This window comes from Lacerta agilis, chromosome 13, assembly GCF_009819535.1.
Source record: "Lacerta agilis isolate rLacAgi1 chromosome 13, rLacAgi1.pri, whole genome shotgun sequence".
Lineage (NCBI taxonomy): Eukaryota > Metazoa > Chordata > Lepidosauria > Squamata > Lacertidae > Lacerta > Lacerta agilis.
The window spans coordinates 23,381,483-23,403,688 of NC_046324.1; the positions used below are offsets into that span (position 1 = coordinate 23,381,483).

The 22,206-nt window shown below is 43.7% G+C and overlaps 1 protein-coding gene across 5 annotated transcripts in view; it reads right to left on the reverse strand.

Moving 5' to 3' along the window:
* Nucleotides 1–126: 126 nt before the first annotated feature.
* Nucleotides 127–22,206, reverse strand: part of SPG21 (SPG21 abhydrolase domain containing, maspardin) — a 76,691-nt gene continuing 54,611 nt past the window's right edge. The window contains exons 1-9 of one of the 5 annotated variants that reach the window (XM_033166920.1): nt 19,618–19,717; nt 13,322–13,414; nt 6,910–7,071; nt 5,278–5,358; nt 3,964–4,109; nt 3,462–3,570; nt 3,040–3,147; nt 2,112–2,252; nt 127–796 (exon numbers count right to left, since the gene is read on the reverse strand). In XM_033166920.1, the coding sequence (XP_033022811.1) occupies nt 659–796; nt 2,112–2,252; nt 3,040–3,147; nt 3,462–3,570; nt 3,964–4,109; nt 5,278–5,358; nt 6,910–7,071; nt 13,322–13,384 (948 nt within the window). In that variant the 5' untranslated portion in view covers nt 13,385–13,414; nt 19,618–19,717 and the 3' untranslated portion in view covers nt 127–658. Of the gene's footprint in view, nt 797–2,111; nt 2,253–3,039; nt 3,148–3,461; nt 3,571–3,963; nt 4,110–5,277; nt 5,359–6,909; nt 7,072–13,321; nt 13,415–19,514; nt 19,577–19,617; nt 19,718–22,206 lie in introns of those variants that run through there. The other 4 variants (XM_033166918.1, XM_033166919.1, XM_033166922.1 and 1 more) reach the window with 4 other exon arrangements.

Here is a 22,206-nt window from a genome sequence, read left to right on the forward strand (position 1 = left end):
CTTAAATGTGTGTTTATAGCTGTGTAGGCAGCTCCTGTTACCGTGCACACTCCTGTTAATGGCAGAGAAGCCTTTTTTTCCGAAACTGAAATTTTATTCAAAAAAAATTAGAAAGCAAGACAATAAAAAAAACAAATGCGTTATAATCTCAAATTAAAGCATTAACTGGCAACCATATAAAAAGAAAAATAATAATAATAGCAATATTGGCACTTCAACAGAGTTTTTTAAACTAAATATCCTATGAATTGTAAGTGAACTTGCACACATACATAATTCGCTCATAATACATACATCCCCCTCTCTGCATGGATATATAAGATTATCCTCTTTAAGAACACAATCGTGAAGGCTTTGGTAGCAAAAGTTCATCTCAGACTGTTGTTTCTAAAACAAGTCATCCAAAGTGATACCCTTAACTCTTTTTTTTTTTAATAATCTGTATTCAGCTCATTTAAACAGTGATGTGACAGAGTGTCCGTAGTTGCATTTCATTTAATGAAATCAGTCCAACCTATTTTAAAGGACACAGTTCTAACCGGTTAAGTACTAAAGAATCAAGGCAAACTGAAAAAGATGCGATTGGATGGGAAGACTTCCAAAAGAAGAAGAAAAGGATAAGACCCTCTGGATGAAGAGATTCCATGAGTCCCAAGGACTATGACTGCTGCTGCTGCTGCTGCTCTTGCTCACTGCTGGCTTGGAGATTGGCTTTCTGGACTTCAAGTTCTTCTGCACTGACCATGGAAGGGTCAATTGCGGCATATCTAGTACCGTGGAATTGAAGTAGGTGGATCTACAGGATAGGAAAAATAGGCAAAGTGGCACATATTCACCCTTTCCTGTAAGTCGCAGCACTGTGGTTATTTGTTTCATAGAATGTATATACCACTTGACTGTAAAAAACAACATCCTCGCAGCAGTTTGCAACAAGAATGATTCTACTTTTAAAATGTTTTAAAACTTTTTAGTGATAAACTGATCGGCATTCTACATATCTGAGGTGGTTTGTCTTAACATAAATATTTTTAGTAGGCACCGAAAAGAGCCCAGTGAAGGTGCTGCCTGGTGTCAATAGGCAGGGAGTTCCAAAGTGTAAGGTGCCGTCACACTAATAATAATAATAATAATAATAATAATAATAATAATAATAATAATTTGTTATTTGTACCCCGCCCATCTGGCTGGGTCTCCCCAGCCACTCTGGGCGGCTTCCATCAAACATTAAAATACATTTAAAATATCATAGTTTAAAAACTTCCCTAAACAGGGCTGCCTTCAGGTTTTTTTTCTGAATGTCAGGTAGTTGTTTATTCCCTTGACTTCTGATGGGAGGGCGTTCCACAGGGCGGGCGCCATTACCGAGAAGGCCCTCTGCCTGGTTCCCTGTAGTTTTGCTTCTCGCAGTGAGGGAACCGACAGAAGGCCCTCGGCGCTGGATCTCAGTGTCCGGGCTGAATGATGGGGGTGGAGACGCTCCTTCAGGTATACAGGACCAAGGCCGTTTAGGGCTTTAAAGGTCAGCACCAACACTAAAAGATCTACTTCTTAACAAATGCAGAACAAATATTATATGGCGCCTGTAACAGTGCTTGTTCCACTTTCAACAAACAAACAAACAAAAACCAACCACAAGTTTCACACCATCTGAAGGGTTTGGAGTCTTCTAGAAAGAGGCAGGAACCATTCCCAGACGCAGCACAAGCCAAATTGAGTCAGCTGTATGGAGCAGCATATTTGAACAATGCCAGGCATGTCCATACAACACCCAAACTCCAAATGACTCCAGGAGAGAAACATTTGGCAGTGCCATGAATCTTCTATTACCCTGCGTTTGGCAGTGGCGGGGGGGGGGGATATTTTCTTAAAACACAGAAGCATTCCTGCAGCCCAATAATAGACACCTCTTGACCTTCCTTCCTTTTCTCTCCTTCATGCAACATGCACTGGATGGGGATTTGTAATAACCCCCCCCCCCCCAGCTTTACTCATCCTCTGATAATCCGTCAGCAATGTTCACACCACAATGCTTGCATAAACCCCTTTGGCAATGCAGGCAGAGCTCTGTGGTTTCCAAACAACAGCGGAGAAATTTAAAGCTACAGACTTACTTGGACGTAGAGGTTTACTTCGGCACTCCTGCAAAGATATGGGAAATTGCCCCCTGTCTTGAGGTGAGCTCTCCTAGCATTGGGATACAGCTTATACATCTCTTCTTTTGCTTCGGTGGAAAGAGCACTCTGGTCAAACACCTAAAAAAAACAAGCATTCCATGCTAAGAACTGCCTGTAGATCCCATGCATTCTAACAGAGAGACTTTTTTCTGTTTAGAACAGGGGTGGCTACATTGTCAGTGAACTACAGCTCCCATCATCCCTTGCCACTAGCCATTGGAGTTCAGCAACGTTTGTGGGGGCACAGGTTAGCCACTTGTGCTTTGGAAGTTCAGCTGTGCAACTCAATCTGCTGCTGACTGTCAAAGGCTCCTCGATAGCTCAGCCAGTAGAGCGTGAGACTCTCAATCTCGGGGTCATGAATCCCAGATGAAAAAGTGGCAGCTGAAAAAGGTCAACTGCAAATCCGCACACAGCTTTTAGTGAAAGAAAAATAGGTAATGCCAACTGACCTCAAGCCCCACACTGCCTACACCTTATTAAAACTCTTCTGTATTCATTTTTAATGCGTTACAACGTTTGATGCCAGAGAAGGGAGTTGTGCTGAGCCATCGCTGTGGGGAAGGCACATCCACTTCCAAGATGTTTGTTTACTCTGAAAAGCTCTGCAAACGGCCCACTAAAAATTGCTACAGATTATGAAATGCATCTGCCCTGACAGCATCTGTCGTTGATAAGTAGTACTATTACCCCACCTCTTATAACTGGAGAAAGTAGTCCTATAGGGACACAGCTACGTTTTAAAAATAGGCATGCTCTCGCTGATGTTCTCTCCGTTTCCAAAACTGGACCTTGCATCTTCCTAGAATGATGCTCAATAAGTGTTCCTCTCCCAATCCCACATCCTAAATAAGAGGTAACTTACATCCATGATAGTCACAGGAATGTCTCTGATTTTATGAGGTTCCACGTAGGAATTCTGGCAGTTGAGGGTAAGTCTTGAAGCGAGCTCACTCTGACCCAGGCTTTCCAGCTTTCAGGAAAAATAAATTAATTTAAAAGAAGGTTGTGAATTTGTTTCAAGGCAGGGCAGTAAAGAAATAACCAAGCTTATCGCAACCTCTGGGCGTTTGAAGCACATTTGCCCCACTCTTCACAGCCAAAGAGGCTACCAGAACAGTCATAAGCAAGAATAGGCATGGTTTGTCCTTTTTAAACTTAAAGTTTAATGTGTAAAAGACATGGCACTGAAGGAAGAAGGGAAGAGGAAAATAACCAATATTAGATGGGATTTCAGCATGCAAATCTTAAAGCAAAGGCATACAACTGATCACCAGGAATCCTCACCCTATCAACCATGAAATCAATGCCATCAGCCATTTCGGTATCTACAGGACCAGATGCAAAATTCCCAAGGACAATTTTCTTCAGCATGAAGGCAGGCATTAGCCAAAAGCTGAAAAGAGAATTATAGAAAGGTCAATTTTTTGTCGCTTTCTCCTCCCTCCAGGAGAAGCACTGGATTGTCATGAGAAACATTTTGTATAAACCGTGCAAACATTAAAACACAAGACATACTGAACTCCCTCGGCATTAAAGCATGTACTCGTAACTGCTTGCATTAATACAACAACAGAAGATATATATATAAAATAACATAACATTTATGGGCTCCAAAAGCTAATTCTAAGAAAGTGAAGCAGTTTTTTTTAATTGCTTTGCAAAGGCCAAGCTGTATTTGCCATAACTCTACCTAACCCAAAGTTCACAAACAGTAGGCAGGAAGTGGCCCTTACGCCCATCTAAACCACAACCCAAAACCTATTTGTTTTGCCTACATACATCTCACCTGTTTGCTGTCCATGTCTGGTTGAAAATGGAGGTGTCGCTGAAAGCATTGCACAGAATCAGAGACTGGACTCTGGGAGACTTGTGAGTGTATTCAGCAAATTTCTGAGCAAGGAAGCCCCCCAAAGAAGCACCAAAGACGTGAACCTAATTTTAAAAGTAAAAGATATCGCAATAAATAATAGCAACACCCTGTGGCTAACTGTTTTTATTAATGCATTTTGTATGATGTTTTGCATTCAAAAGCACTCGAAAGCTAGGGCAGTGTTATGATTGTATTGCAGGTGCAAAGTGGAGAGAGACTGGCTTGCCGAAGACTACCTGGCAAGAGTCAATGGCAGAGGTGCATTTTAAACCAGGTGGTTTCTCGTTCATACTTTGCTCTTAAGGACTACGCCAGGAGTCGCCAATGTGGTGCTCTCCAGATGTTGTTGGACTACAACTCCTATCATCCTCAACCACAGGCCATGCTGGCTGGAGTTGGTAAGAGTTGGAGTCCAACAACATCTGGAGGGCACCACCAGGCTGGCTGCCCTTGCACTATGCCAAACCACAGGGGTGAGGAACCTTTTTTCATCCCAAGGGTTGCATTCCCTTCTGGGCAACCAGAACAGTATAGTAGCCTGGTTTATTTACACTCACACACCCCTCTCTATCCTCCATCAAGGTAAACAAGAGGCACTATTACAGTTCAGTGAAATATTCCTGCCAAGTAAAACACTCAAGGGGTGAAGCAAGGGCATCGCAACCAGCTCTTGGGCCTGCAGTTTACCAGGCACTGCTATAATCACTGTCATGGTATTTTGTAGAGAAAGTTGTTCCAAATAAGATTATCCTCCCCATTTGGGATTTCCCAAAGTTTATCAATTATATTCATAGACAATGGTCCTTGCAGAAACAAAGTAAGGTCTACCAGACAGAAACGTATTTCCATTTTTCTATAAATCACCCTGGGGCCTTTTCGACAAAAGGTGGGCAGGGGGCATATAAATTCAAAAATAACTTATACTCTTTCACACACAGCTTATACAAGCTTCCATTCAACAGCTATTATAAACCATTTTAGAGAAAATATGTTTTGGAAGATTTATTACAATTTAAGAACAGCCAAGTCCTACCCAGAATATGCTGTTTACTTAGAAAAGGTCCTGAAAAAAGAGCAACAACAAAAAAAAATCAATCAATGGGGTTGGGAAATAACAGGAGAGGGCTCTCCTTTGTTGGAGCAATTAAGGTTATTCTGAATAAACTCTAGGCTTTTTACCTAACATTTCTATTGTAAGCACAGGCTATTTGTCAATCTCAGGGCACTAACTTTATCCAGCTGTAGATGGTCTAATAGTTTTCTGAATCCATCGCAGAACTCAAAAATTTCCCAGTAAACTGGATACTGCAGCTAAGATTAGAAAGGTAGGTTAACAATGGTGACATGAACAAAGACAAAGATGTAAAAACATGCATTTTAACCCTCTTCACCAGTAAGAATAATTTAAGAAGCAGCTAGCAACTTAGACAGACACCTGCATCGTATATGGGGAGAAGCCCACCTTGTACGAGGTCAAAGCATGCTATGAAGCCTGGGTGAAGCAACCTGCAGCCCTTCAGATGTCGTTGGGTTCCCATCAGTCTCAACTAGTAGGGCAGTCAACAGTAAAGCATTATGGGAGTTGCCGTCCAACAAGATCTGGAGGGCCAAAAGTTCCGTACCCTTGTGATAAAGCAATCTCGTCTGAAAACCCATTATTCTTCACATTATTGTCTGCCATCCAAGTCTGGATTTTCAATATTCAATGATTCATTTTTCATTTTTAGTTTTACTGACTAGCCCCATGGTTCCCAGGGGGACAATTTGATTTTTAAGGGAGGCAATTCGAGAATGAGTTATTAACAGTTAATGGCCTTTTAGGCTTCCTTCACATGAATAGGAGTTCACTTTTTGAATAATAAGAATTATATGTCATGGGGGTGGGCATCAGGATTTTAGAGATGCTTAGGTGGGGCATGGCCAAAAAAAAGTTGGGAACCACTGCACTAGCCCCTAGCCTCTGAAAGTTTTACCCACTGGCCTCTGAAAGGCAGCACTAATAGGGGGGAAATGCACAAGTTTGCACCCCCATCTACGTTTCAAAACAATTTCATTATATGTAGTTACAGAAAAAGTTAGCCGTAGTCTACATTTTTATGCAGTCTACTCATGTTCTCAAGCTGGTGCCCTCCAGATGCTTTGGACAATTCCCATTAGCCTCAGCCAGTATAGCTGGGGCTGTTGGAAGCCACTGTCTATTTAGAGGACACTAGGTTGAGGAAGTTTATTCAGCGTTATGATCATCATTAGGGCTTGAAGCTTTTTATAACAGTCCAACAAGTGTAAGAAGTCCTGGAATCCAGAAGATAAACCAACCTAGACTCTCCAAATGTCACCTGAGATTCACTATTTTCCAGTGGATGGGAGTTCCAAGAGCTTTGCTGACATGCATTAAATTAGCACTTGGGAGAGTAGTGAGAGGGAGCCCCTTATCAATCTTCTATCACTACTGGGAAAAGATATGCATCTCCCATATCCTAAGTTTTAAGCCTCAGCTCTTAAGACGATCTCTGTACTATAAGGCTGGAATTCTAATCTGAATTACCAAAAGGGTTTAGATGGTGTTGACCCAGAGATATCCTGCCTCAGAGGAATGTTCTCTCATTAAATAAAACCACCAAGGTTAAATGCGATCTTAAAACCCTTAGTATCAAATTTCAGAGCAGGCTTTAGGGACAAAATATGCACCCAAGTAATATAGGCACATGAAAAAGCCGCAAGACGAGAATTCCAAAGAACAGGCTTGGACAGCCATAGCTGAAATCTAGTACATTTCATATTGCTTTGAGAACATACATAAAAATATGGATTTAACATTTGCTCAAATGCTGAGAATTTCAGGACTGTGCTGAAGATACTTACAGCAATGACTCTGTAACCCCATCCAGACAAAGCTAAAATCTGCTGGAAGAAAACATCAGCCGTTCCACTGACAGGTGGGAGAAATATAAGGGGGCACCGAATATTACGGGGTCCTGCATCATAGAGCGACCAAACTTTACTGTCATCGTCATCTACTATAATCTGTAAAATAAATGCAGAGAAGGTAAAAATGGCTTCTTCTGATGCACATAGTAGTTAGCATTCCTTCAGCACAGCCATCAATGAATTCTGGGTGGTGGTATCATTGGGGCAGGATTTGGGGGGGGTAAATAACCATGACACCAAATGAGCAGAATGAGCTCCCCAAATACAGTAGGGCTGGCTTAACACAATCTAAAGCAAAATTAATGCAGAGTAGCATCTAAAGGGGGGGGGGGGAGACAGATGGAATAAGACAATTAACTCCAGAGTCTAATATTTTCTGCTACTCTGATTCCAGGAATCTCTTCTCTGCTTTACATTTAAAAACGGACTGCTTGCAAAGTAGTCTTAGCTTGTCGCATCTTATGTTTACGCAGCCTACTGAAACACATCTGGAGGCAGAAGAAGTGCAACTGTGAAATATAATCAGTTGCTTTTCAACCAGCTCCATGAACCAGCCATTTGGCTGCTTTGCAACTGATTCTGTGTAAGCCACACAACCTGCCACTGCAAGGTATTATTCACATGTAACATGCACAGTCCTTTGCAAGATCCTGTCATGCAAAGTGATGAAATAATTACGGTAATGGCTTTGTCATGCCCAGTCCAGACTGGGGTTTATAAAAAATGATCTCCTTCCCTTCTCTCTGTTTACACCCCCCCCCCCAGACAATATTGTTGTGGATCCAAATATGCCTTCCCCCACCCCAAAATGGTCACAGGCCAAAGCAAAGTTAATGTACTCAATATGCATGCCATACGCCTACTGCAGGAGAGCAGGCATGGAACTCAATCATGTGAGCATCAAGACATTCTGCTTTGGAACAGATCCAAGTTAGAAAAGACGTAAGCAAATCTAAAATATTCAGAAGTCAGACTTTCTCCACTCTCCCAACTCGTCATCACTAATCATGAGACTGAAAAAATATTGGGGGATGGAAAGAGTGGTTTTGCTCTTCAAGCTTCAGAGGAAAGAAACATGCAGCTGGCTTCCTTTCTTAGACACTGCAGGTTGCGCAAGGAAATGAGACTCTCAGCAGCCATTTCAGATCCAAAACCACTCTGAGTATGGAGTCGCTCAGATAAAAAAAGAATTGGTTAATGGATAAATGTAAAACACCTACACCATGGGTTGCCAATGTGGTGCCCGCTAGATGTTATCAAACTACATTTTCCTTAATCCCTGGCCACTGGCCATGCTGACTATGACTGATGGGATTGGAAGACCAAGAATGTCTATAGGGCACCACGTTGACCAACGCAGACTTACCGTACATTCATTAAAATGGGAGTGGCTGCTCTGTGGCCTTCCAGATGTTGAATTCCACCTCCCATCAACCCCAGCTAGCCTGGCCAATGGTCAAAGATGATGGGAGCCATAACCCAGCAACATTTGGAGAGACTTCCCAAATTAAAAGATGGGCACAATTCACTGCATGTCTGCTTAGAAGTTAATCCCATTAAGTTCAATAGAACTTGCCCCTGAGTGTGTAGCCCAAAGTAATTTTTTTAAGTTTTTGCTTTGGCTTTAATATGAACATTGCTCTGAAGATCGGTCACAATTATAAACTAACCATGATATTAGAAGTGCTTTAACTTCACCGATTAAGATTTACTGAAGTACATTCTGTGTCCGCTTTATCCAGGAATGTTTAGTGCAATGAGCTCCAGGTTTTTATAACAATCCCTTCACTTCCAAGAGGCTACAAAAAATATGGGTGAAATCCAATTGTGGTCCCTCCATGCTCCAAAGATCTGTTCTGGAGGGTTCAGTGATCCTCCAAAACAGATAAAGGAGAGTGGAAGGCAAACCTTGTTGTGTCCAGTCGGCATTTCATTGGATCTTGCCCTATGTGTTTACTCTCAATGAAGTATTCTGTAACACGAATAAGGGAAACCCTCACCCTATGTTTAAGTCAATTACAAAACCCACATTAATTTATCCGATTGCAGATTACACCAAAATCTTCTGCGCATAAAAATATCCAGTTTATTCAATCAGTGTCAAGTTCATTGAACTTCTCTAGCTGGAAACAATAGCACAAATTCAGCTGTTCCTCCTCCTCCACCACCACACAACGCCTCGATTAACATTTGAAAGGAAAGCAGCTGGCAAAACCTTAAGAGCTGGTTGGCTAGATGTCTCTGGTCTACAGTAAAAGCTGTACTTGAGGAAGCATGTGAAATATCACATGTTGCTAGAAAATCTTGCACTGTTGACCTAAAACAAAAAAGACTCAAAGATAATCCTAAACAGGGCTGCATGCCAGAAATCCAATACCAACAGAGTTCCTGTACAGTTGCCTTTTGATTTTCATGTTCTAAAAGAGAAATTTGTGTGTGTGTATTAACAAGATGAGAATTTCCTGTAGAGGGGCACCCCACTGAACAGAAGTGCTTGAATTCAGGTCTACTCAGCATACGATATTAGCCCTGATTCATACAAGAGATTCTCTGAATGCATGCTCACTGCTGAGGTGATAAGAGTTCACCACATCACATGATGCTAACTATTTTCTGGACATGCCGTAACCCAGTGGCTGAGCATATGCTTTTTGATGCAAAGGCTCCCATGTTCAATCTTTGGCATCTCCAGGTAGGGTGTGGAGAGACCCCTGACTGATACCCTAGAGCAGCCTTCCTCAACCTCAGCCCTCCAGAAGTTTTTGGCCTACAACTCCCATGATCCCTAGCTAGCAGGTCCAGTGGTCAGGGATGATGGGAATTGTAGTCTCAAAACATCTGGAGGGCCGAGGTTGAGGAAGCCTGCCCTAAAGGGCCACTGCTGCCTACCTAATCCACACTTTTCAAAATAGGTTGCAATGCAAAACAGAACCATCATCCTCTGAAATCCCCATTTCTCCAATTCTGCAATGTAGTTTTCCAGCTAAGTAATGTGTACAAAAATGTGTATCTAGGGTAAAATATGCATATAAATGCATACATTAGCGAAAATAACATACAAAAAGTGCATAATATGCGGGAAAGTGGCTTTGCAAAAATGTGTATATTAGCAGAAAATCACACTCAAATGCTGATGAATTTTCAGGAGGTCTTTTAAAAATTCACCAACTGATACAGAAATGTGGAGAACTAAACGAGAATGTTGGTTCCATGCTTCCAAGGAGTCTTACTGTGATTATTTAGCTAAGCAATAATTATTTGCACAGCTGTGATTCAGGTTGATGAGAAGCATGTTATGGAAGATGCCAGGTATTTCGTAACAGAACAAATACTCCATCTTGTAGTTTTATTTCCTGAAGCCAGGGAGGGCAGGGCATTCAAATTAATTCCAGTCTGAGGTGATCAACAGAAGCAGCTGTGACGTTTTTATTCCCTCTCCTCCTGTGGGCACAGGGCAGAGTTCTCCACAGGGAACGCATGCTCTCACACATCTCATCACACTACCTTCTATCTTTGTGGCTGCTATGCTTTGTAGAAAGACAGCGTTACTCAAGGGAAACATTGGCCTCAGACACCAATGGCTATCGCTTCACAGAAAATTCCCGGTCTTCAATATGCACTACAACATTTACAACAGTTGGGTTGTGGTCCAACAGAATGAGCTCAGGCTTGCAGGAGAGGTTAAAAATAATATTAAAAGGTTTATTTGGCTATGTCCGAAGTAAGAAGAAGAACAAGCAAGTGGTAGGTCCTCTGCGTGGGAAGATAGAGAAATGCTACTGGGCAACAGAGAAAGGTAGAACTACTCAACACCTACTTTGCCTCTGTCTTCACCCAAAAGGAAAGTGATGCCCAACTGGGTGATAACAGAATAAATGATGTAAGAAGGAAGCTGCAGCCCAAGATAGGTAAAGAGATAGTAAGGGAACACCTAGCTACTTTAAATGAATTCAAATCTCCAAGGCCTGATGAGCTGCACCCAAGGGTACTAAAGGAGCTTGCAGATGTAATTTCAGAGCCTTTGTCTATTATCTTTGAGAATTCTTGGAGAGTAGATGAGGACCCTGCAGACTGAAGGCAGGAAAATGTTGCCCCCATCTTCAAAAAGGGTGGAAAGGAAGACCCAGGTAACTAGCGACCAGTGAGCTTGACATCGATACCAGGAAAGGTCCAGAACAGATAATTCAACAGTCAGTCTGTGAGCATTTAGAAAAGGATGCTGTGATTACTAAGACCCAGCATGGGTTTCTCAAAAGTAAGTCATGCCAAATCAATCTGATTTCTTTCTTTGATGGAATAACAAATTTGGTGGATCAGGGAAATGCTGTGGACATAGTTATCTTGATTTCAGATAGGATTTTGACAAAGTCCCCCATGATATTCTCGCAAGGAGGTGGGTAAAATGTGGGTTGAATGAGGTAACAGTTGGTGGATTTGTAGCTGGTTGACTGACCGAACACAGAGTACTCCTTAATGGTTCCTCATCATCCTGGAAAAAAGTGACAAGTGGGGTGCCACAGGGTTCTGTCCTGGGCCCGTTGATGTTCAACATCTTTGCAAATGACTTGGATGAAGGAATTGAGGGGATGACAATCAAATTTGCAGATAACACCAAACTGGGAGGGGTAGCTAATGTCGCAGAAGACAGAATCAGAATTCAGATTGAGAACTGGGCGCAAACTAACAAAATGATTTTCAATAGGGACAAATGTAAGGTTCTGCACTTACGCAGGAAGAACTAGATGCACAAATATAGAATGGGGGACACCTCTCTTACTAGCAATGCATGTGAAAAGGATCTGTGGGTCTTGGTGAGCCACAGGCTTAACATGACTCAACAGTGTGATGCAGCAGCAAAAAAAGCTAATGCTATTCTAGGCTGCATCAACAGAAGTATTGTGTCCAGATCAAGGGAAGTAATAATACCACTATTCTGCCTTGGTCAGACCACACTTGGAATACTGTGTCCAATTCTGGGCACCACAATTTAAGAAGGATGTTGACAAGCTGGAATGTGTGCAGAGGAGGGCAACCAAGATGATCAAGGGTCTGGAAACTAAGTCTTATGAGGAGCGCTCGAAGGAACTGGGTAAGTTTAGCTTGGAAAAGAGACTAAGATGAGATATGATAGCCATCTTCAAATATCTGAAGGGCTGTCACATGGAGGATGGAGCAAGCATGCTTATTTTCTCCTGCTCTGGAGGGTAGGACTCGAATCAATAGCTTCAAGTTGCAAGAAAGGAGATTACGACTAAACTTTCTTATAGGAAGTTATGCACAACAGACCTATTGCTACAAACAATACAATATGCATTTTTTTTGTTAATATCTGTATTTTTACACATTTCCCTCTAGTAGTCTATGCAACTGTACATTTTTTTTTGATCGGAAAATGTGGATTTCAAAGGAAGTGCAAACTGGGTAGATTCACAGTAAAAAATACAAACCAAACCAAATTTTTCCACCATCTTGAGTTTCTAAAAGGGGGGGGGGGAGGCTATATAAACACACACACACACATATATATACTTCCTAGACCTCTTTACCTCTGTATGGTATGATTCTTCCGGAATAAGGAAAAATGCAATTTTGTTAATGCTTCAATCCTGGAATTGCTGATCTCAAACACCAGAAGGCAACAATAATTTTCTGTATGGCAAGTCAGCCCAGCAAGGTCAGGATTTATGGGCTTGCCCACATACTACAAATTATACGCAAACATTGCAGAAAATTCCACACATGTAATATGGACAGACAGAACATGTCTATGTACCTGATATATATTTTGAGTTCTAGGGTCCTGCTAACTATGCCCCTGAGTTTGCAATGAAGGATCAAGTAAAGTGGGATGTGGGTGGCGCTGTGGGTTAAACCACAGAGCCTAGGGCTTGCTGATCAGAAGGTCGGTGGTTCGAATCCCCGCAATGATGGGGTGAGCTCCCGTTGCTCGGTCCCTGCTCCTGCCCACCTAGCAGTTCGAAAGCACGTCAAAGTGCAAGTAGATAAATAGGTACCGCTCCAGCGGGGAGGTAAACGGCATTTCCGTGCACTGCTCTGATTCGCCAGAAGCGGCTTTGTCCACATGACCTGGAAGCTGTACGCCGGCTTCCTCGGCCAGTAACGCGAGATGAGTGCCGCAACCCCAGAGTCGAACACGACTGGACCTAATGGTCAGGGGTCCCTTTACTAAACAGCACCAGAAGATCCCTCATATACATGTCCTTGGGATCAGAGGGCAAATCAATCAATCAATCAATCAATTAATCAATCAATCATATACTGTATTCCATCCTTCCTCCCAAATGAGCACAGGCCCAGGGCAGCAAGAATTAAAAGCTAGACCTACCTTTTTTAGAGGAACTGTACTTCTGAACCAGTTATAGTCAGGAGAGATTTTAATCTCTCCCATGGTGGTAACGAACCCAAGGTAAATAAAAACCTGAAAACACAACAGGGGAAATGTTTCAGACAAAGTAAATAAAACGTAGGATCACTTACATACTTGAGGGAATTTCTTCAGGGTAAACCTGCTTTCAGGACCCATCAGTTTATTATTCTTCCCTTCAGATTTATTTATTTAGTTGTGCGCAACTGGAAACCACCAAGAAAAATTCAGAAATTGGAAGGGGTGGGAAAGATAAGGAAGTTCAAATTGGAAGCGATTTAATACATGTTTTCTAGTTAGACAGCACATGGGAGCTGAGAGACCAACTGCCTCTTCCTAAAAATAAAATACAACTGCTGCTGAAGGACCAACTGTGCATAACAGAAGATGAGCCACTGTTGTAGCTCCATGTAGGCCAACAGGAAATGAAGCACATTTTGGTGAGGATTATGGGTCAAAGCCTTGCAGAGTGTTAACAAGCAAAATGGCACAGCAGAAACCTTAACATGAAACCAGTATTTTGGCTATACATTGTAAATAGTTGTGCATCTTGCACAATTCCACATTCCTAAGAATCAAACTCAAGCACTCCTCCCAGGACACAACTAGCATTTTGAATTATGGAAGTGTGCTTAGAAACGCACAGGCAGTATTGCAAAACTCTCCAGGGTTTCAGAAGATGGTGCTTCCAAGGATGTTCCTCTCTCACGGCCTCTAGGTCACTTCCCCCTCCCCCTCCCCTTTCCCAATTCCAAACTCTCCAAATTCTGCAAACATTCAACCGTCAAATCCAGAATGTGAATTCAGCAAAACATTGCAAAATACTGTTCACAGGCTGTGTTGACTTGCACAGCCTCTTTGGACGCAGAGCTTCCCAGGACAAAGTTTCCCAGGCACAAATACGACTGACCTTGAACGTATCTGTATTACAGGGCAAAACCTGGGGCTCAAGAAAATGCCTAAGAGGAAGCATCTCCTTACCCAATCTAAGGGCACAACAAAAATGAATCTGCATAGCATACACACCATACATTTAAAGCACACTGCTTCCCCCAAAGAACCTTGGGAACTGTAGCTTGTTAAGGGTGTTGGGAACCGTAGCTCTGTGGGAGGGTAAATTACAGTTCCCATTATTCTTTGGGGGAAACCCAAATATATGGTGTGAACACTGCCTTACTTTGTAGCTACAACCACCCCACAGTTTTTTGGTCACCTATGATTTAATACTACCGATGACGTCTTGCAACACAATGTAGCAAACAGTTGCTCCATTTTTAATTCTTCTCTACCAATATGCCTTGAACTAACTAATTCACCAACATTCAGTGCTACCCCGGGCCTTGAGACTTCTATAGGTGCAGACAACATTATGTCAGACAATTTACAAAGCCAAGCCCTCAAAACCACCTGCTCCTTACCATTTAGGAAGTTAGATAACATCTCAATTAAAACCAGCAATAAAATTCAAAACATCACTTTCTATAAAAGCCAGATGTACCAAACCTAAACTGGAAAACACTTATGTGGAAAAATATTTCATGCATGCGGTACAATTAAAAGGCTGTGCTGTTGTTTTATTCCTGTTTTAGCCATAAATCTTCTGTTGATCACTTAAGTATGGAGTGAAGCACAGTCAGCTATTCTGCTTGGTTATAACTTATACAGCCCTTCATCCTTACAACTCAAGAATGGTTTCGGACCCAAGTTTTAAAGGGATTATTTCCAACTTCCAACAACAACCAATTAAGCTCCAAATACTGCAACCCTCTGTATAGACTTGTAATCCAGATCATAGGATAGACCCAAAGGATTTTTATTCATTTACTCGTGCATTCCATACTCTCAAGTCAAAGGTAGAAACCAGAAAGATTTTAGATGCTTCAGAACATTCACAGGCTCTTTAGTGTGCAAAGACACAAAACTTTGTACCTGGCTGTGAACAGATATAGCACCAAAATATTGACTTGTTGCTGGCGGATGCATGGAACAGACTAACACAAAGATTGCATTGGGTGCACCACTGCACCAAGGTCACTCCCTGGGTACATGGCAATAAGCTCCCACCTCCACCCCCATAACCCAGGCTCCGTGGCCAAATGCAGCCCTCCAGACCTCTTTATTTGGTTCTTGGAAGTCTCCCCATGTCATACCCCTCATTGACCCTGCTTCACACCCCAGGTATTTCTGCCTGGCTGGAAGGTATCTACTAACAAAGGTAATGCCCCTTCCTTGCCTAGATGGAAGATGAATGGGGGTAGGGGGTGTATGTTTAGAAAGTAGCCTACTGTAAAAATGTAAAATTTACATGTATTGCTGTACCTACTTTTTGTCTTTTGTTCTGCCCCATTAACTGGCATGCTCCCCCCCCAAAGGTTACCCAGAAGGGAATGCAGGAACTGAGAAAGGTTTCCCACCTGTCATAGCCTTCTCCAGCATCATCACATTGCCCTGAAGAAACTCAACAGCTACGTTGGAATCCAGGAATAAAGAATCGAAATTTCACCAACATCACTATTGGTCCCCACTTGCGAGTTTCAGCAGCTGGCATTCAGAGGCATCCTGCCCCCAACACAGAGGTAATATTTCCTTCTGATTCATCCCAAGAAAGACCCTAGAATATGTCATGTATGTATTGGGTATATACATAGTTCGTATAACACTGAAGTTATGAGATCGATTTCCATCATGCACCAATTTTGAAAAGCACAGCGTAAATGTAATAAACCAATCAATTTCATTTGGAAGCCCAGAGTTTGTTCTGTAAAAGTCCTTGGTATTACACCTGGCTCACTTCTTCTTGGGCCCTGAACTCCCATCACTGGGCTCTGTGAGCTGAAGCTCCATCTTTTCATTCTTACTGGGCTTCAAATATTCATTTGATCACAGTACAATCCTACGCATATTTACTCAGAAGTAAATCCCACCGAATTCGGTGGAACTGTGCCTGGTGCATTTAGGTTTGCAGCCTTACACCACAGTCCTAACACCCTGATCATTGATGCCAGAGGGGGTAGGACATAGCGAAGGTGATCCTCTGTCAACCACAGCTGGTGGAGTGGGAGTAGCTGTACTGCTGCTGCAGCCCCTGCTGCAGGCAGGAAAGTACCATCAGCAGCAGCCTACAGAAAGACCTGAAATGGGGTGTTGGCAGCTTTGGACACAAAGCCCCAGAGATCTTCTGAGGGGACCAATACGTTTAGGGCAAACTTTGAGCTGGGGGGAGAGGGAGGAACACTTTTCTCCCAACTTGGCCAGCACAAGCCAGCAGGGCTTCCGATGCAATAGCTACTTTACCTGCTGCTGCCTGGCTCAGGTTTGCTCTGCCTGTCCATTAAAATAAAAGGGTTGTTTTTGATGTTTGTTTCTCTAAGTTGCTCTGAGTAGCTTTTGTGGAAAAATAACAATTAAAAAACAATAACAAATACACCACTAGATTGTCCAGGCAGCAGATTTCAACTTTTAAGTTTATTTCGAGTAAGAGCACTTAAAAATAAATCAAATTTCAAAAAAACAACAACAGCACAATCTTTGAAGAAGCATTCTCTCACAAATAAAAGGGAAGGCGTCTTCCAGAAACCTGCTACGACACGTGTGCTTTACTATATATACACGTAGCACTGTTGTGTGTGTGCAGGGAGCTTGGTGTGCAAGTAGGGTAACGTTTAGGTCGGGGGTCTGCAACCTGCGGCTCCGGAGCCGCATGCGGCTCTTTTACACCTTTGCCGCGGCTCCGGGGCTCTGGGGCGGATACGCCTGTCCACTTCTCCAGCTGGCCAGCGTCCGCCCTCCAGCTGGCCGGCGGCCCGCCCTCCGGAGGCTGAGGGTGCTGCTGCTGTGCTGCTATGCTCATGCGTCGTGCCTCGTTTCTGCCAGCGCAGGCGCAGCAGCAGACAGCAACAGTTTCCCTCCAGAGGTGTGGCTGCTGCTGCTGGTGTGGAGCTGCTGCTGGCTGCTGCATCGAGGCGATGACGAGGTAGGCAGCTGTGGGCTGGGCCAGGGGCGGCGGGTGGTGGGCAAGGGCGAGGGGGGAAGCCCTCCTTTTAAAAATGGTCGAGGAAGCTGAGTAACTTATGCAGAGGCAGAATTTACTAGGTGGGGGAGAAGCCCCTGTCGTGACTTCCAGGTGTTTGGAAGCACGGACAGCCCACCAAAAAGAAAACTTGTGAAAATGCTTCCTTCATGAGGGCAAGGAGTAATAGGGGTGGAGATGGGCCGAAAGTCCAAAGGAAATGATTTCTTGAAGGGGGAGGATGTACTACGGGAGGCAGAATAAAGGGCTGGTTCTCACAGAGACATGGGTAGGAGAATGACGCCCCAAAAGGTTGCAGTTTTTCCTCTGTCCTGAGTGTGTGTTAGGGGAGCCTTGACAAAGCACCTATTGGCGTGGAAGAGAGGAGTCCTAACTTGGATCTGTGTTCATGTGCAAAATCTATCGCCATTGTCATTAAGGGGGCAGGGAACTCCCCTAAAAAGGTTTGAACACTATGAACTACTACAGCCACCTATATGCAAGTCAGCACAAACATCACAGGCTTCTCTGGTGCAATTCTGTGCTTTATTTAGCAAGAGAGGAGGTTGGAAGAGGTGAGCATAGCCTCTGGTCTGGAATATTAAGGGTAAAAGATACTAAGATTATTGTAAAAGCCAGCAGTCTTCAATTAGACATGGGACAAACATGTAACACAAGTGTGCAGTTGAGGACTCATTTTTTAAAAAAACAACAATAAATCAAATATTTGTATGCTGTTGCAACCCACCTTGGATCAGGCTGTGACCTGGTAGTGGTCCCCAGGTTGGATAAAAATGAATGATTTCAAAAAAAATATCAATTTTTTTATTTAAATCAGATTTTTTAAATTTAAATCGGATTTTTTAAATTTAAATCGGATTTTTTAAAATAAAATGCAGTGTTATATTTGTTTTAAATGTCACAGTGGTTTTGCGGCTCCCAGTTTCTTTTTTTTTCTTCAGAAACGGGTCCAAGTGGCTCTTTTTGTCTTAAAGGTTGCAGACCCCTGGTTTAGGTGAACTTTAAAGCACAAATTTATGTAACACAGGATCAAGTCTTGCAGAGTTCAGTGGCGCTTTCACTCTCCCACTGAAAACCAGTTTCTGTTTTCTTGGTTATATGATTTTGCTTTCCATAAATGTATAAGGCAAAACAACATATTTACCTCCTACTTTTCTGCATAAACATACAATTATAGCTTTCCCACCAAGTCTTTGGCTTAATCCATTGGGTTGCAATGCTAACCCCTCTTATGAGTAGGCCCCACTGAATTCGAATGTATTTACATCAGAGCAGATGTGGTTTGGATTGCACATACAGTCTTCAACCCCTACTGGAAGTAAGCCAGAGCAGCAATAACAGGTCTCCCCAATATCTTCACTTTTTTCCCTTCTCTCTTTCCACTGTCCTCCCTTTCAAAGTCATAGACTGTATTCTGCTCGGGGCAGAGGCCTGTGCTTTTCCTTACATTATTCTGTAAAACACTATGGATACTTGCTGGTATAAAGAGTACACAGGCGCTCCAAATGCGCGTTAAGAGTTAAGAGCTGTCATCTGATTAAAGGAAAGCACAATAAATTACATCTGCACACCAACAACAAAGTGCTAGGTAAAAAAATCATAAACTTTATGAGTGTAAAGCAACCATGTTCACAAGGCATTACAAGGCACATTGCAACGTTACATGCATCCTCCCCCCATTTCCCACTACCAACTTTTTGCCCAGCTTAGCCCCTTTCCCAACCTCCCCTTCCTGAAAAATATAAATATTTCCCCCCTCCACAGTTTAGCCCCTTTCCCAACCTCCCCTCCCTAAAAAAGCATAAATATTATCATTTCCACATGAACTTATCTGCTACAAGCTACCCACCACAGAACACTTCAGACTCGCTGTTTAGGTAAATGCGCACACCCCCTTCCCTCCAGAGAACTTCCCTTTCCCACCTCCCTTCGCCTGCATTCTCACAACAACCCTGCGAGGTAGTCCAGACTGAGAAGGCAAGTTTCGTGGCTCGGTGAGGGATTTCTGAAATCGTCGTGGTTCCTGCGCACTCTTAACCGTTTCCACCATGCGCACTCTCAAATTAACAGCAGTTAACTAATTAACAGCACCTTATTCGCCATAACTACCCCTTGCAAACTTACTTCCCTCATTTACAGGAGGTAACAACAGCAATACACGCACCACCTCACTGTACCCCATCGACCTCACTGGGGTCCCGAGCGTTTGCTCCCCTCCATTTCTTACCGGATCTTCCACAGGGCTTAGTGGGGGGTGTTGAGGGATAGCCGAATATCGTATCCGCCCCCCTCCTCTTCTCACGTCAGTAGTATCTTCCCAGCCCCCTCCGCCGCCGTCGCCTCCACCGCTTCCTCGTCCCGCGGCGAACCTCAAACAGCCAACCCCCGCCGCTCTCCCGCCCCCGCCTCCCAAGCGGGCGGGGCGCGGGCCAACGGCGCACGCCAATCACTCGACGTCACACACCCCCTAAAAGAGGCAAAGGCCCGATGGAAGGAGCTTGAGCTCGAAAGGCTCCATGGCTACCGAGGCGGAAGGGCTCCTGTCACGTGATTTGAAGAAAATGAGTGGGACGCGGGGAAATCACCTTACGCGCAAGCGCACACGGGGCGGGGGAGGGCGCAAACGTCTGGCGTTGTGGTTGAAGGAACTACAACTCCCATGAGCCCCAGCCACTAAGGCCAATAGGTAGGGATGATAGGAACTGGAGTCCAGCAACAGGGCCACATGGTCTTCTCTCACCTCCCCCCCCCCACACACCAATTTAAAATGTTGAGCTTTGAAGCTGAGTGGGAGTTTGAACATGGCTCTTGCTAGCCCTAGTCCAAAACTATAAGAGTTCAGTACATAAAGGCAGTATAGTTAATATATTCCACAATCCAGGGCTTTATGTGAATTTTAGACTGCGGTCATAATGTGCAGTTATCTAACTATTAACATCCAGGGCCGGCGCGTGGAACTAGGCAATTGCCTAGGGCGCCAAAATGGAGGGGGCGCTGGCCAGGCTTGGGCGGGATGGGCTAGCAGCAGCTTCTCTGCTGTAGCGGAGAGGTGCTGCTTGCCCCCTACACCACCACCCCAGCTCCCGCTAAAGCAGGCTTGAGTGGGGGGCGGGCGGCGGGACGGGCGAGCAGCAGCAGCTCTGCTACAGCGGAGAAACTGCTGCTTGCCTCTCCACCACCCCCACCTCCCGCTAAAGCAGGCTTTGGCGGGGCGGGGGCGCCAGAAGGTGGTTCGCCTAGGGCGCAAGAAGCCCTAGCACCAGTCATGTTAACATCTGTACTGCAGTTGTATTTGCTTTCCATATGTATTTGTTGTTGTTGTTCAGTCGTGTCCGACTCTTCGTGACCCCATGGACCAGAGCACGCCAGGCACGCCTATCCTTCACTGCCTCTCGTAGTTTGGCCAAACTCATGTTAGTAGCTTCGAGAACACTGTCCAACCATCTCATCCTCTGTCGTCCCCTTCTCCTTGTGCCCTCCATTTTTCCCAACATCAGGGTCTTTTCTAGGGAGTCTTCTCTTCTCATGAGGTGGCCAAAGTACTGGAGCCTCAACTTCAGGATCTGTCCTTCTAGTGAGCACTCAGGGCTGATTTGTTTGAGAATGGATAGGTTTGATCTTCTTGCAGTCCATGGGACTCTCAAGAGTCTCCTCCAGCACCATAATTTAAAAGCATCAATTCTTCGGCGATCAGCCTTCTTGATGGTCCAGCTCTCACTTCCATACATTACTACTGGGAAAACCATAGCTTTAACTATACGGACCTCTTCCATATGTATACATGCTGCCAATTTAGGATTAAGCTTCCTACATTTGATGAAGCGCCTTGTGGTCAATGGCAGTTTATGTCATTATAAAATGGTTAAGTCTTTAAGGCAACCTTCCCCAACCTGGTGCCTTCCAGATCTTTTAGATGATAATCCCTAACTGGCTGGTGTTTTTGGAAGTTATAATCCAAAACATCTGGGGGGGGCACCAGATTGAAGAATACCGCTTTAAGGTGCCACAATACTTTCTATTGTTTTTGCTATAACAGATTAATATGACTAACCTTCTGGAATACTTGAGGCTGAGTTATTTATATATTCTGTTATGGGCCCTAGTTTTATAAATATGACTGCAAACGTTAAAATTACTTATTCCAGGGTGACTCTTTTACAGAACTGGCCTGTTGATTTTTGTGGGGATATTGTTGTTACAAAATGGACTGTGTGAAGTTCACTGTAGACAAGGGAAGTTGTTACTGACATATTCCAGCTTCACCTAACCTAAAAACTTGATGGTGCCTGCCACCCAGAGGTGAAGATTAACATATGCTCTCTGAGAAATTTAATTGACACAAATAAATAAAATTCATCCTCATGCTAATCATTACTCTATTCAGGAGTCAGCAAACTTTTTCAGCAGGGGGCCGGTCCACTGTCCCTCACATCTTGTGGGGAGCCGGACTATATTTTGGGGAGGGAAATGAACAAATTCCTATGCCCCACAAATAACCCAGAGATGCATTTTAAATAAAAGCACACATTCTACTCATGTAAAAACACCAGGCAGGCCCCACAAATAACCCAGAGATGCATTTTAAATAAAAGGACACATTCTACTCATGTAAAAACACACAGATTCCCGGATCATCTGCGGTCTGGATTTAGAAGGCAATCGGGCTGGATCCGGCACCCAGGCCTTAGTTTGCCTACCCATGCTCTATGTATTCGGTCCCTCTGTTATAACTCCGTTAACTCTGTTATAATGTCAATCCTGCAGCTTCATCACAGGGTAGGGAAAATAGGTGAGAGTCTCAGGATCCATAAGTTCA